The following is a 14,182-nucleotide window of genomic DNA, read 5'->3' as shown; positions in this document are numbered from 1 at the left end:
TACAAAAGGGAAGAGATTTACAGAGTCTCAGCCTCATAAAACAATAAAAGGAAAGGAATCAAAATTCATCTAAAACTTTTGGGAAAACAAAAAGAGCATTTAAGTTATGGAGCCCAGTAATCTGAGTTATTTCCACAAAATGACACTGTAGCTTCTTTACGAAGAAAAAAACAAGAGTGAAAAGTAAGTCTTACATGCCACAGCCAACAGTAGCATAGATCTGCCTAGCAGTGCTTGAACAGAAGAGGCTCTTTCCTCTCTTCCATTCTGTAATGAACAGAATTCCACAATCCCATTGTATAGTATTTTGATCTTCCTAAAGATATATGTCCTGTTTCAGGACATGTATGCTTCTCATCTGTCCTGACCTGCTTGTCCCATAACGTGTGGCACTGTTCTTTCGGCAGCCCAATGTCTCTTTTGAATAAACTGTAAGGATATTAATAAAGTAGGGAAGTGTCTAACAAAAAGACCCAAGAAATTACAAACACTCCATACCAGATTCTACCTGACTTAGAGAGCTGTTTAGGATGTTCCCCAATAGATGTAAATAATCTGCTTTCATATTTCCACATCATCCTCAGGATCTCTGCCCATAATAGCTATAATGAACGTACATCATCATCTCTTACTATATATCCCATCATACATTGCACCCCCCCAGCAATGAATTGATCACCCACCTCGGGTGATCAAAGCATTAAACAGGTGAATAGAAGACAATAAAAAAAGGTACTTTGGACTATAATTTGTAAGAATAAACAATGTAAAAGATGGGAGCCAGGATTAATTTACAGCTTGAATTAGCTACTGCAGAGTATCCAAAATTAGATTTGGGTGAATGAATGCATCTGTAAATTGATGAATGAATGAATTAATGGCGGATATAAACAATACCATACCCATTTTGCAAGGACAGGTAGAACAGAGCAGCATTCCTTTCCATGTATGTGTGTGCCGATCTCTTAAAGCTGTGATTGCTTTATATCCAAATAAGGAAGGGCCGCTTCAGATAAGATTGCTTTCAAGGCAACGTATTCCAAATGAAAAAGGATTCCATGAGTTGGGAAAGACATTTTATTTCCAAGCTTCTAAGAGGGTTCTACAACATTAAGAGCCTTAAAGCAAAAAAAGAAAAGAAAAGGGGGAAAGAAAAAGAAAAGCAAGTTTTTTTTTAAATTATCGAAAAGTAGACAATCCTGAAAAAAAAATCTTTGACATAAAAATGTGAAAATGTAGTTGTCATCTCTGGTCTGACTACATTCCTACATACGTAAAACGGATCATGGTGGGTATGGGGTGACTTGCAGCTGAGTAAGTGATGTTTGTTTTCCTTTTGAGTTGTTCAGTCATTTCAAATTCAATTGGAGATCTTCAGAAACCTAGCAAAATATTCTTTGGGTTACAAAGTCTATCTAAAAAAAAAAGAACACAACCGCAATTACACAAGTACTGAGAATGCACATATCTTCCTGGGATAAAAGATTCCAAGGTGGCAGTGTCCAGTGAGCTTATCCCATTGAATTATATTCAACTGATTTGATTTCAATGCAAAGTAAACAAGGAGTGAACACACCAGAAAAAAAATCACTTATTTTTCTATGTATCTTGACTGAGCCATAAAAAATAGTATATAACAGGGAGTCATGAAATAACCACAGTAAAGTTAAAAAAAAAAAAGATAATCAAAATTGTCCACAATCCAAGAAAAAAAGAGTGTGCCGTGTGTTTCAACAAAAGGAAAAGGGTTTGCAGTGTGATTCTATGTGTTGTCTCCCCAAGTATTGCTTTGTCTGGACCTTTGGTCCACTGTACAAGTGAAAAGTCCTTCACAGAAGTTCCAATCCCCAGGAAACTAGGCGACTGCAGATGACTGTGACATAGCACAGAACAAATGGCACCAGCCTTCAATGTTCAACATGGTCCCTGATCTCATTGTGAGCACATGGCCCAAAGCATCTTCTAAAATAAAGGTCTCTAAGGAAATTGCCCTTTCACTCATGAAGACTTGAAATTTCAGATTATCTTAAGACAAAATAAAATTACAGGAGGAAAAATGAGCACTTTCAACTGCCAGTCATCTTACTTTATCCTAATAAAATTTACATAAAGGAAGCCAGAGTAGTGTCGGTTTTGACTAGTCACTCTTCCAACTCTACAATGCTCAAGGTAGGATATCAAGTCTATAGCTAGAACATCAAGAGGTCTGACAATCCTCCTAAATTTGTCTCTCATAACTATGAGTTCACAGGTTAAATGCATATTATATAACACTTTGTAAAAATCATAGGCTAATCATAAGCTAGTCTAGATCCCTAATGTCCTTCTTCAGAAGTTATACTTGAGGAAAAGCCAGGATGTAAAACCAGAACGTACAAAAAATAATTTACATGAAGTTACAGAACCTTATCTTTAAAAACTTGAACATATTTGATTTAAATAAACAAACAAAGCAGCAGACTATAACAGATCATAAATAGGGTTATTAAAAGATCACAATTAAATTAGAAATATAAATGGATCATTAGAAACCCTTTTTTAAGAATCAAACCCAGAATTAAAAAAGAATCTTTTTTTTTATTTCAAAGGTTGCTTCTTATATTGAAGCTCATATTAAAGCAACAGTACAATGTTCATAAAATATAAGTGTGATGCTGTAACATTTCCGTACATGTCAGAATACTGATATTTGTATGTATACTAAAATAAGAACTTTAAAATTGTACAAATAGATACATTAAAAATGACATAGAAATCGGGTGCTCCTCACTGAAACAAGACAGTTATATCTGGCACGTATTAGTTTAGGATGAAAGTAGAAGCAAAAAGATTTACAAGAATCAGCAGTAACAAGATTGATGCTCAAGAGACATAATTGTACATTGTATTGTACATACATTGTATGGGTTTAAGCTGGCTGGATATTATATATTTCAAGTTTAAAAGTGCACTACAGATAGAGTGTCCATAGTTTAAGGCGAAATTACAGCTCAGAACTGTTGTCCTTTCTAATTTTGTGGAAGCTTCTTTGACAAATTAAAAAATAAAATAAGAGAGACTTAGATGTTCAGAACACATAGACGATTTCCCTTCGTTGTAAGTTCACCGTAGACTTTTCCTTCATTTAAATATTGTGTGTGCCAAGTGGTTTTTCTCTAATGAAGCTGAGAAACAACTTCAATATTTGCTTTTTTAGTGGGAAAAGGTACTTCACAGTATTTACCACTTTGATGTCCTTGCAGTTTTATTAAATGTTTCCTCTCTGTAAAACTCTGCTTGTTTTAAATGAGCCTTTCCTTGTTTTAAAAAAATACCTGTTTACACATCTTCTAGATTCTTGAGAACGCCAGACACAGTTCTTAAGGCCAAATTTGTATCATTATTGTTAAGAGTCGTCATCAAAAGTGTCTTTGGAGCCATACAAGTCTGCTAGTTTCTTAAAGCGAGGTCCCCAGTTCTGTAGATAGTCGTAGTCCAGGTCTGAATCTGTAGTGGCAGACTCTAAGGAGCTCAGGGATCCAGCCACAGAACCCCTGCCCTCATAACCATAGATTTGGATGGAGTCATAGGGAGGGGCTGTGGGGTCATTATCTGCCTCCTGTATTCTTGTGTTGATGAAGTCATCTACATCCACACTGTTGGGTGCCGGTCGCAACCCAGGTCTAGGCATATACTGATACTCAGGTTTGATGTCTTTGCGAGGAATAAATCCATTAATACCATCAGGATTCTGCAAGGTGGCAATGTCGAAGGCTTCCGTGTCTTCCTCACCACCCCCTTCATCGTCATAAGTTATGATGTTTTCACGGACATCCTCTTCCTCAAACACAATGAGTGGTTCTTTCTTTTGCCTTCTCAGAGTCACAAATAATACAACAATGACTGTAGGGAAAGAAAAAGAAAGTCAGCAAAGATTAAGCCCAGCCTCCCTGGTTACTCTTCCCAGAGGGGCTCTGCTTCAGAACTTGGAATATTGAGAAAATTATCACTTTTCCAGAACTCACCAAGAGCTCCAAACTGACCTCTATCTACCCTGAGTGTATCATGCCCTGTGACCTGACAGGTTGGAATTATCTTGAATGTTTTACAGATTAGTCCCAATGCTATTTGACTGACCTCTTAAGAATCAGTGAGGATCATTGTTTCATTTTTTTACATGCAAATGTGTACATTTTTCTTCATGCCAATGAGTATAGCTGTTTTCCACCCAGATTAGGAATAGAACGTTCAGAGAACTCAGAACTTAAACTTTCTGAGATAAAAAAAAAAAAAAAAAAAAAAAAAAGCCTCCTGTCCAAAGGTTCTACTCTTTAATACAGAGTAAGCCTTATTATAAAGGACGGGGAAGAAGACAGCTATAAAAATTCTAAGAAAGAAAAATATACTACCTATTTGAACATAAAAACAGTGTCTTTTAAAAGCACAGGTGAAGCCATCCTTTCATTTCTGGGAAAGAAAAGAATTCCATTAGGCTTGGGCACTTGCTTGTGAGAGCAAACAATCATTTATACAGAGCTCTAGACCCTTCTCGATTCTGTGTCCTCCCCACTCTTATCAGGAAGTTCCAACAATCTTTTGTTGGAAGACTTCTCCCACACTTTCAGCAGGAATGAAAACAAGGTTTGCAGAAGCATTTGGCAAATGGATTGAGGGCTTCTATGAGTTCACATAGTTCTGAGATTTGAGGATGAGAAACTACACATCACACAGATTTCACAATGTCGCCAGAGCCCCTTGACTTACCTGTAGCATAGTCATCATCCCGAAACACTCCTTTTCACAGTTATTTGTTTGTTTAGTTTAGTGATTTTTTGTTGTTGTTGCTGTTGCTGCTGTTTATTTGTGTTTGTTTTCGTTTTTGTCATTCATTTAGGGAACATTTCTTGATATCCCATAACAGACATGAGATAGACTTCTGCACCATGACATCATAGCATTTATTACTGTATTTTCATTTATGTATCTAATTCAACCCAGTATTAAGTCCTGAGAAAGTCTTTCATCTTGTCTGGAACACCCATACAACCCAGCCTCTTTCCTTAGCTGTTAAAACTCTGCTTGCAGAATTTTTGCCCATTCTCTTGGAATATGTGCCTGGTGTTCTGGGGCAATGTTAGGCATTCTCTAACCTATGTCTATAGACCCTCATGTCCCAATCATAAAATCTACGGTGTGCCTCTATTTGACTGTGAATTCTTTCCTCAAGAAGTTATGAATTCATCCAACAGAGAGACTTTGAGCACATATTTTCTATCTCTCACGGTTTCCCATAGGGTCTGAGTCCCAGACAACACTCAGTAACTATTGAACCAACTTCCCTCCCAATTTCCTATGGAAGTGGCCCTATTAATTCTTTTAATGGAAAGCATATAAAATGATGTTCAATTTCCTGCATTTGAAAGTTTTATCATAATACTTATTGGTTCTGAAACGTTAGGGCATGAGCAGCTGATGAGGGCTACCAGGAACAACAGGAGAAACCTGATCACGATGGGCAGGAGGTAGGTATCACCTTAAGCTGAAGAACGCAGATAGCCATTGCAAATAATTAGGGATAATTAGCTGGGTCAGAGCCCAGCTTCTGCTGACTGAGTTTTCTCTTCTTCCTTCATCAGTGCATCATAGCAGTGACTATTTTTTCTGTTCCATTTCCCCGAGTCTTTCTCCATCCATTTTTATTATTTATTCATCTATCTGCTTTTTATTTAGAGAAAGCCTCCCTCAGAGAACAGGTTTCTGCCTAAACTCTTTAGCTACAACAACTGTCTCCCATGTCCCTCCATCTTAGAGATGCAAACTGCCCTACAGTCCTGGGACCCAAACAAAAATGCTCATCATGACCTTCCTTAGACTCTTTCTGCAAAATGTGTCCATTCCCATGTTCTACCTATTATGCAATAGAATTCACGAGAGTCGTCACACCTTGTGGTTTGTTTTAAACTCTGTGAATGACCATGGTACAGTCTTTATAAGCCATCCTGTACTGGATACATCATTTAAAGGATCTGCACTGATTGTACCATATAGCAGGGAAATCCTTACCCAGAAGAATGACAATGCAGGCAAGGATGGCGATGAGGGCACCAGTGCTCAGGCCGGCGTTCAGGATGTAGGCCTCAGCATTACAGGACAGCAGTGCTCCATTCACGTCACACCCACAGACCTTGATGGTGAGGGTATTGGTGCTACTCATGGGTGGGATGCCACCATCGCTGATCACGATGGGCAGGAGGTAGAAGTCCTGCTTCTGTCGACTGAACCCTCCACGTCGGGCATATACCCCTGCAGTGTTATCTGTTTGAAGAAGAGAGACAGGGTGTATTTTCATCATAGAACCATACTAATCACAGTTGCTCGCTGCTTTCTAATTCTGAAGACATGTTGTGTGTTACCAAAGCAAAAGTTAGAACATTTCTCGCTTGTTAATTCGTCTAGAAATTTTCAGGAGCCACAGATATAGCATGAAAGGATGACGGAATCATCTCTTCATTTTGTAACAAACTAAAGAAATTGACTTTTTAGGGTTTGTCCTTTGTTAGTTTGTGTTTGTATTTATTAAGGAAATTCGACATCCTTCCACACCCAAATCACAACCCACTCATAAACCACAAAAAGGTATCTTTAGGAAGTGGAAATGCTTGATTAAACTTGCAGCTCATTCTTATTCTTTCAAACTCAAACAAGCCTCAGAAACTAAGTCATTAAACATATCACCCAATAACAATTCTCTCTATTACCCACATTACACAGCCCAAAAGTACAAAGAAGAACGTTGTGTTTTCTTTACCTAGACTTAATTGTGTTTTCTAGGTTAAGAAATCCTGTTGACCCAAATGAACCAGTTCAGCCCAACGTCGAGAACTCATTTCTGTTCAAAGTACTCATTGCACCTTTCTTGTGTATTCTTCTAATCCATTCTCATATCAAATAATTATTTTCTATCATGACAGCTAGACTTCTCCTGGCTCAAAAATATATCTCAAAGTCATCTCTTAAGGATGCCTCCTGAATGTCTCTATTACCCCTGTCCAGTGTGAATCTTCACACTGTATATTCCTATTTCTACAGAAGTACATATTCTACATATCTCTCTTGATTTGTTGGCATAACCACATTGATCTCAATGAGACTGGGGATTTCAGGAGACTGGGGGATTTTATCTGATCCATCCCTGGCTCTTTACTGTCTGATGTACAGCAGACATTTAACAAATATTTGTTGAGCAAATACTGCAACTAGGTCCTGGAAAAAGTCTAACCAAATCCAGATATTGGCCTTCATATTTCTCTATGTTTTATAACTGTTATTCCCCAATGTTTCCTCGTCATTCTCTCTCTACAGACAAAAATCCAATAGAGGATATATTCCCAAGTGAAGAAAATATTAGTTTGTTTTTAAAAAGAGTAGAAATTTAATGTGCTCCATGAAAATTGCATAAGAACCTGATATGTTGGTATGGCCAGTCCCTTTTTAGGTTAAGAAGCAATAATTTATAGCCAAATGAATGCTCCAGCCAACAGTAAAGTCACCTAGCTGCCAAACTTATAGTAGGTTGATAGCATCATAAATCTGTTTCTTTAGTAGGAAAAAATCCAAAAATCTTGAAATAAATTGCTGCATTTTAGACAAAAGAAAAATGCAATTTATTTTACTTGGCCTGTTTGGTAGATCTGGTCTCATATAAGGTGGAGCAATCAAGTCTGAGTAGGGATAAAGGTAATCTTATATTTACTCACTGGCTTTGGTGATCTTTGTGATTATGGTTCCTCAACCTTGCATTGCCAGTCTCAACCAAGCCATGGTAGAACAGCTATGCCTCTCATTTTTTCATTATCTGGCTCTCATGTGATTGATATATTGTGCTTTTATTATTGGAGGAAATTTATATATGCTACATAAAATAGTGTGAAAAGTAAACTAGCCAAAGAAAAATTAGTCTGCTGATGTTCTTCTGTTCAGGGTTTCACTACTATGCCTTACTTCATAATTAAATGTATGTGCCTATAATAAATTATTTAAAGATATTGTGTCTTTTCTACTTTTCTGTGTCCAAAAATTCAAACTCTTTATTCCATGCTAACTACTGGAAATAGCATTATGAATTTATGAATAAAATAAATATTAAAAATTCCTAAACATAAGCAAATTGATTAAATGTTTTGATCAAATGAAATATAATCTGGGTGAAATCGCCAGTGAACCCTGATTTAGCATAACTATGCAGGATCTACTCTGGTACCATGATCTCATGGCTGAAGATAATGTGAACCGAGCAATTTTTTCCTTCTCTTTTCATAAACTTTTTGAAACCATAATTTGAGATCTATTTTTCAACCAGTTATCCATGCAAGCTGGCTTTTTCAGATCACAGCAGTCAGCCGTCTACACAAGAGTGGAAGAAATTCAAACACTGGTGTGTAACCTAGTTCTGTAAACATCAGCAATATGTGAATCCAAATGAGTCATCTTCTGGAAAACCAGCTGTTCTCAGAGACACTGAAATTATTACAGCAAATCTCCTCAGAATTCCAGGGTGACTGAATCAGGTCCAATCTCTGAGTGACATGGCAGCAGGATATCTGAAACTTCTTTTAAAATTTCTTCTAGTAAAGGATGTTTATGCAAACAGAGATTAGGATCAGTTCTAGGGGTAGAAAGGAAATGGCCTAGCTTGCTCATCTTTAAAACAAGGAAATCTACTCATACCCCGCATGAAACATAGAGTAGTTATTGAAACCAAATGGTGTAATATACTCCACTGATTGTGCTCTGGATTGGTTGGTATTCCAGAGGACTCACAGTATCTGCCAACCAAAAAGTTAACACCCAGAACCAAGTCCATCCATAAGCCTTAATGAGGGGTTAAGGTTATAGAAATGAGAATTGTCTACCAAGCTGACCTAACGCATAAATAATATAAGCTGCTTTAAATCCATTAAATATATTTTCCAAGTCCACATTGTCGCACCTCCCACAGGAGTAGGAGGAGCTTTTTCCAGATGAATTGTTCTGAGCACTAGCATCAGACCCTATGATGGTAATTCTTGTGATTCATTCAGAACATGGGCAGAAGCAGTCAATATGGTCAGGGATAAATGAAAATCAGTTCAAAAAGCACTAATGGGAAAAGAAATGAATTAAAAACAATAGCACAACTCCTTTCTGGGAACATGGACTCATTATAAAAAATGATTATTTCCACTTTTTGTCTAAATTATTCTAAGTCGCTGGCCACTCACGCTGTGTCTTTGAGGGTTCCCTTAGTTTGGATTTATGAAAATAAAGAAGAGGGTAAGTGTGGGCATATTTACAGAGAAGGATAGATTTCAACATGGCAACTAGGAAGAACCATACAAACTGAATATTGCTTCATTTTAAATGTCCTATTTTGAGACTTCATAGATCCTTTTCCTACCCATGCAAAGTCTTTAAAGAGAAAAAAACCACTAAGTCTTAAGGATCAAATAGGAGTACTTTACACCTTGAATCTTCTCTATATGTGTTATTTGATTTAAACAAGAAATTAATATATTTAGAAGTAACTCTGCTTTCATTCACAAAAGTGCTCCATGCAGTGTTGGCTTGTTGATGACGGTAGGAGAATATTAATTCTTTTTTGGAAATTCTCCCCTTAAAGTAGGAGACTAATGAGAAAGAGAAACGCGTTGGCAAGGATAGGAATGTGAAGTCTTGGAAATGTCACTAAAGCTTCTAAAGCAACTGCCTGCACGGAAGTGTTTCTACTCCATAAGTAAGGCACTAGTTTATGCTTCTGGTCTAGGTTATGTATTTGCCCGGGATAACAAATGTTTTTCCAGCTCTGATTTTCTTCCTGAATCTCAATATTTCCAACTCTGGATGCAGGTAGGTAATCAGTTATACTTTTTTTTCCCACTTAGGCAAAACTTTGCAAATGTTGTCATTAATTACTGGTATATGACATGCACAGATTGCAGTGTTTCTATAAATGGAGGAAGTAAATTCAGGTTTCAACGTTTTATGTCTAAAACATGGACTCCTAATTGCATGCTGCTTTTAAATTCACAGTTTTTCATTTTATACTAACAAAATTCAAAGTTTACTAATGATGAAGGTTTCCACGGCACCTGGTTGGGATGCTTATAAAAAAGTTATGATGATGTAGCCCAATGGGAGATACATAAAATGTGACACTAAAATGGAAAATTCTGGTGGAGACATAGCCCTTGATATGTGGCTTCACGGTATATCAAATCTTCCATTATCCTAAAACATATTGCCAGAAATGGGCATAGCTCCTGCATTTGAAAATGTGACTAAAGGAAGTATGGCAGAAAGGGGCTAGAATATTCTGCTGTGTCCACATTGACATCAGAGGGAAGTTTCTCCTTGCCCCTCTTGATTCTCTGCCCTTCTAGTCTCTGCAGGTAAAGAGGCCTCATTTCATGACCAGCTGAAGCGCTCTGGCTATTTATAAGTCCCTTTAGAAGCTTTTGTCTGAGCATCTGTTCATGAAACCATTACATATTTGGGAAAGTTTAAAGTAGGCCTTGCTCTTAGGCAGATACTTTCCTTCCTTCTTACTCAAATTTACCTGTTTTACAAATTCATCCCACCTTTAGGGACAAAAAAGACAAAAACATCCATCTACTTTATTAAAAACTCTTCCATATATTAAGGAAGTTCATTTTCAAGTCACTAGCAGGAAAATATTTATTTTCTTTCTACTAGGCTCCAGCTTCCCAAGGACAGGCAACAGTTCTAACATATGGAGAGGATGTAAGTGACCAAACAGTCCTTGAGAAGTTTTCAGCTTTAATAATTTCAGAAAGCAGTATTAATCTACAATCATATAAACATTGTTATAAAGTTTAGCTTTACATAATGATGGAGGAAGGTCATTGGCTAATAAAGAAACTGCCTTGGCCCATTTTATAGGTTAGAACGTAGGTGGGTGGAGTAAACAGAACAGAATGCTTGGAGGAAGAGGAAGTAAGCTCAGACTCGATAGCTCTCCTCTCTGAAGCAGACACGATGAAGCTCCGACCCAGGATGGACATAGGCTAGAATCTTCCCGGTAAGCACAACTTGGGGTGCTATACACATTATTAGAAATGGGCTAGTCCAGGTGCGAGAGTTAGCTGAGAAGAGGCTAAATATAATGGACCAAGCAGTAAAAGAATACAGTTTGTGTGTTGTTATTTCGGGCCATAAGCTAGCCAGGCGGCCGGGAGCTGGGGCGGCAAGAATACAGCCCGTAGCTCCTACTACAACATAATTAATTTTATACTTATTTAAGTTTGTAGATTTTTAATAATTTGCTTTAATTTGGTGCATTAAGTAGCTTCTCATTGTCAATCTGAGTAACATAAATATTCAAAGCGAAAAATAATATTTGCAAGCTCTGTAGTGTTTAATAAATGGATTTAAGCAACTTAGAACCCACGTGTTCAAAGATGAAGTTACTAGCCATATATATTTTTATTTTCTTGCCTTTTTAGATACACTAGGCTCTCTTTCTCTACCTGTGATTAATTTGAATTTAAACAACCCACTGTTGTTTAAATACAAATTAATATACTGTTTAATGCTTGTGGTCTCCACAAAACACAGAGTTCAGGAACTTCGTTTCATTCACTGTTCTGTTGATGTCTGTATGTCTGTAGTATTCTGTGTGTTGGTAGAAGAAATGATTTCATGTGTTTCTACACTATATTGTGAAATGTCATTTTAAGATATGTTGCATTCTTTTATGCTGCTTTTTATAAGCTCTGTAAAAACTGTGTTACTTTGCCTGTTTAAAACATCTGATTGGTCTAATAAAGTGCTGAAAGGCCAATACATAGTCAGGAGAGGAATAGTGTGGCTGACATGCAAAGAGAATAAATAGAAGGAGAAGAAAGGAGTGAAAAAAGAAGGGGAAAATGACACCATGGGCCAGCAACACAGTCACACAGTCAGACACAGAGTAAGAAGTAAAGAAAGGTGCAGAGAATAGAGAAAGGTAAAAGTCCAGAGGCAAAAGGTCAAGATGAGACCATTTAACTTAAGAAAAGGTAGCCAAGCTAAGGTTGGGCATTCCCAAGTAAGAATAAGTCTTCATGTATTTATTTGGGAGCTGGGTAGAGGGCCGCCAAAGGACAAAGAGCAAAAAGGAAAAAAATCCAACGATGACATGTTTTTTATTTGATTATTTGGTATGTGTGGATGTGCCTGTATATGCATATTATGTGAATCTGTGTATGCATAACTGTAGGTGTGTGCACCTGTATGTGCATGGCTATAACTGTATGTATCTCTGTGTATATGACTATTGGGTGAGGTTCTGAAGTGGGTGTAAACTGTGTGCTGTTGAGTTGTGGGCATGCCTACAGAGACCATTAATAGAGAAAGGTTGTCTTACCCTAACATTTGCCACATTATTCTCTTGATACAGAGTTCCTCACTGAACCCAAAGCACTTTTTTTTATTTTATTTTATTTTTTTTTTAGCTAGGATGGGGCTGACTAACAAGCTCCCATGATCTGACCGTCTCAGTAGCCCAACACTGGGGGTACAGGCATATAAGGATATTCCAGGTTTTTTTTTTTTAACGTAGATGCTGAGGATTTAAACTCAGATGCTTTTCTTGCACAGAGAGCCTTCTTACCCACTTCATCATCTTTCCAGCCCTTCTCCATCTACCCTTTTCAATACACCACATACTGATGTAGCATTTTTTTTGTTTTGTTTTGGTTTTTCGAAACAGGGTTTCTCTGTAGCTTTGGTGCCTGTCCCAGAACTACCTCTTGTAGACCAGGCTGGCCTTGAACTCCCAGAGATTCGCCTGCCTCTGCCTCCCAAGTGCTGGGATTAAAGGCGTGCGACACCACCGACTGGCCTGATGTAGCATTTTGATGGTCATACTTTACTGACTCACTAGCACAACACTAATTTCCAGTCTATCTCTTTACATTACTTGCTATCAAACCTAATCTAACCTATCCAACCTTTATCTACACTGTACACATGACTCTTTTGTCTTCTTTTCTCTTTTTATTGTGGGACAAAGTCATATTCACTTGCCCAAGATGGCCTAGAACTCACTGTGTAGTCTAGAAAGGCTTCACAATCTCCAGGCTCCCAAAGACTGGAGTTACAAACATGCAACATTACATATGATTGTTGATAATTATCTTAGCAACTGTTTTGACTTTTAATAATATTATTCTTCTACTATTGCTTAAACTGTGATAGAGTCAACCAGGCAATGTTTTTTTAGCTTCTAATATGGGTAAATTCTGTACCTCATTGCTTCTACATATGACTTCCCAAACAATTTTTCAACGAGAAACAAAGAAAGAAACAATTTTCACAATAACATAGAAATAGAAACAGAATTCAAGTTTTCTAGTTTTCAGTATATTTCATTTGTTCACACCTGATCTATGAATATTATGCAGCTGTATGTCAGTTAAGCCAGTTTCCTTTTATCAAGGTTCATCAACACCTAAGGTAAAAATGTGAACTCCATCATAGTTAAAGAATAAGAAGGCATCATGCTCTAGAGAAAAAAAAAAACAAAGACAAAAACAAACACCAACAACAATGAAAATGTTCTTAAAAACCTAAGGTCCTTGTTGTAGAGGGACAGAAAAGGAATCAAAAGTTCACGTAGAATGTTTATTTCCCCACAGAGCTGTCAGAAGTTCACATGACATCCAACCTACTGCAAATGTACAAAAGCCAAGCATAATACTGTGTTTCACCAGTATTTTGCAATGAAGACAATAGTACAACGAGGCAAATTCTAAATAAAATGGCCTTTATATTACTAATGTAAAAGATGATTCAGGACTGTGGTGGCTGCAATGACTCCCAGAAGAAAAAAAAAAAGTTGTACACTTCTAGGGAAATTATGTTGGAGAATCTACAATATTTAAAAGAATACCAAAGGCAACATGGTAGCAATAATTGCCTGTGTGTAGCTATATGATTCAAGCACCCACCTATGAGGTATCAATGTGTGTATTGTATGTTCACATTGACAAAATATTAATAGTCACAGCTTGTTACATTTTTTGTACTAAAGTCTTCTGTGACATCTGTTTAATTTTTTCCACTCTGAATGGGTGCAACATGCATAAAATAATAATATACTAAAAAACATTTCATAAACAAAGACAAGAATAGAGTCCATGAATAGTGGAATACCAACATTTAG

General features: G+C 37.1%; 1 protein-coding gene across 2 annotated transcripts in view; it reads right to left on the bottom strand.

Moving 5' to 3' along the window:
* Positions 1 to 1,071: 1,071 nt before the first annotated feature.
* Positions 1,072 to 14,182, bottom strand: part of Cdh11 (cadherin 11) — a 152,999-nt gene continuing 139,888 nt past the window's right edge. For both annotated transcript variants that reach the window (XM_041650143.1, XM_041650145.1), the window contains 2 exons: positions 6,043 to 6,294; positions 1,072 to 3,882 (listed from right to left, as the gene is read on the bottom strand). In XM_041650143.1, coding sequence (XP_041506077.1) covers positions 3,386 to 3,882; positions 6,043 to 6,294 — 749 coding nt within the window. In that variant the 3' untranslated portion in view covers positions 1,072 to 3,385. The remainder of the gene's footprint in view (positions 3,883 to 6,042; positions 6,295 to 14,182) is intronic.

Source organism: Microtus oregoni, unplaced genomic scaffold, assembly GCF_018167655.1.
Source record: "Microtus oregoni isolate MIOR12 unplaced genomic scaffold, Mior012 000004F_ref0000308, whole genome shotgun sequence".
NCBI classification, from domain to species: domain Eukaryota; kingdom Metazoa; phylum Chordata; class Mammalia; order Rodentia; family Cricetidae; genus Microtus; species Microtus oregoni.
Note: the sequence above shows the minus strand (reverse complement) of the source record. Positions and strands in the feature narration are given on the sequence as shown.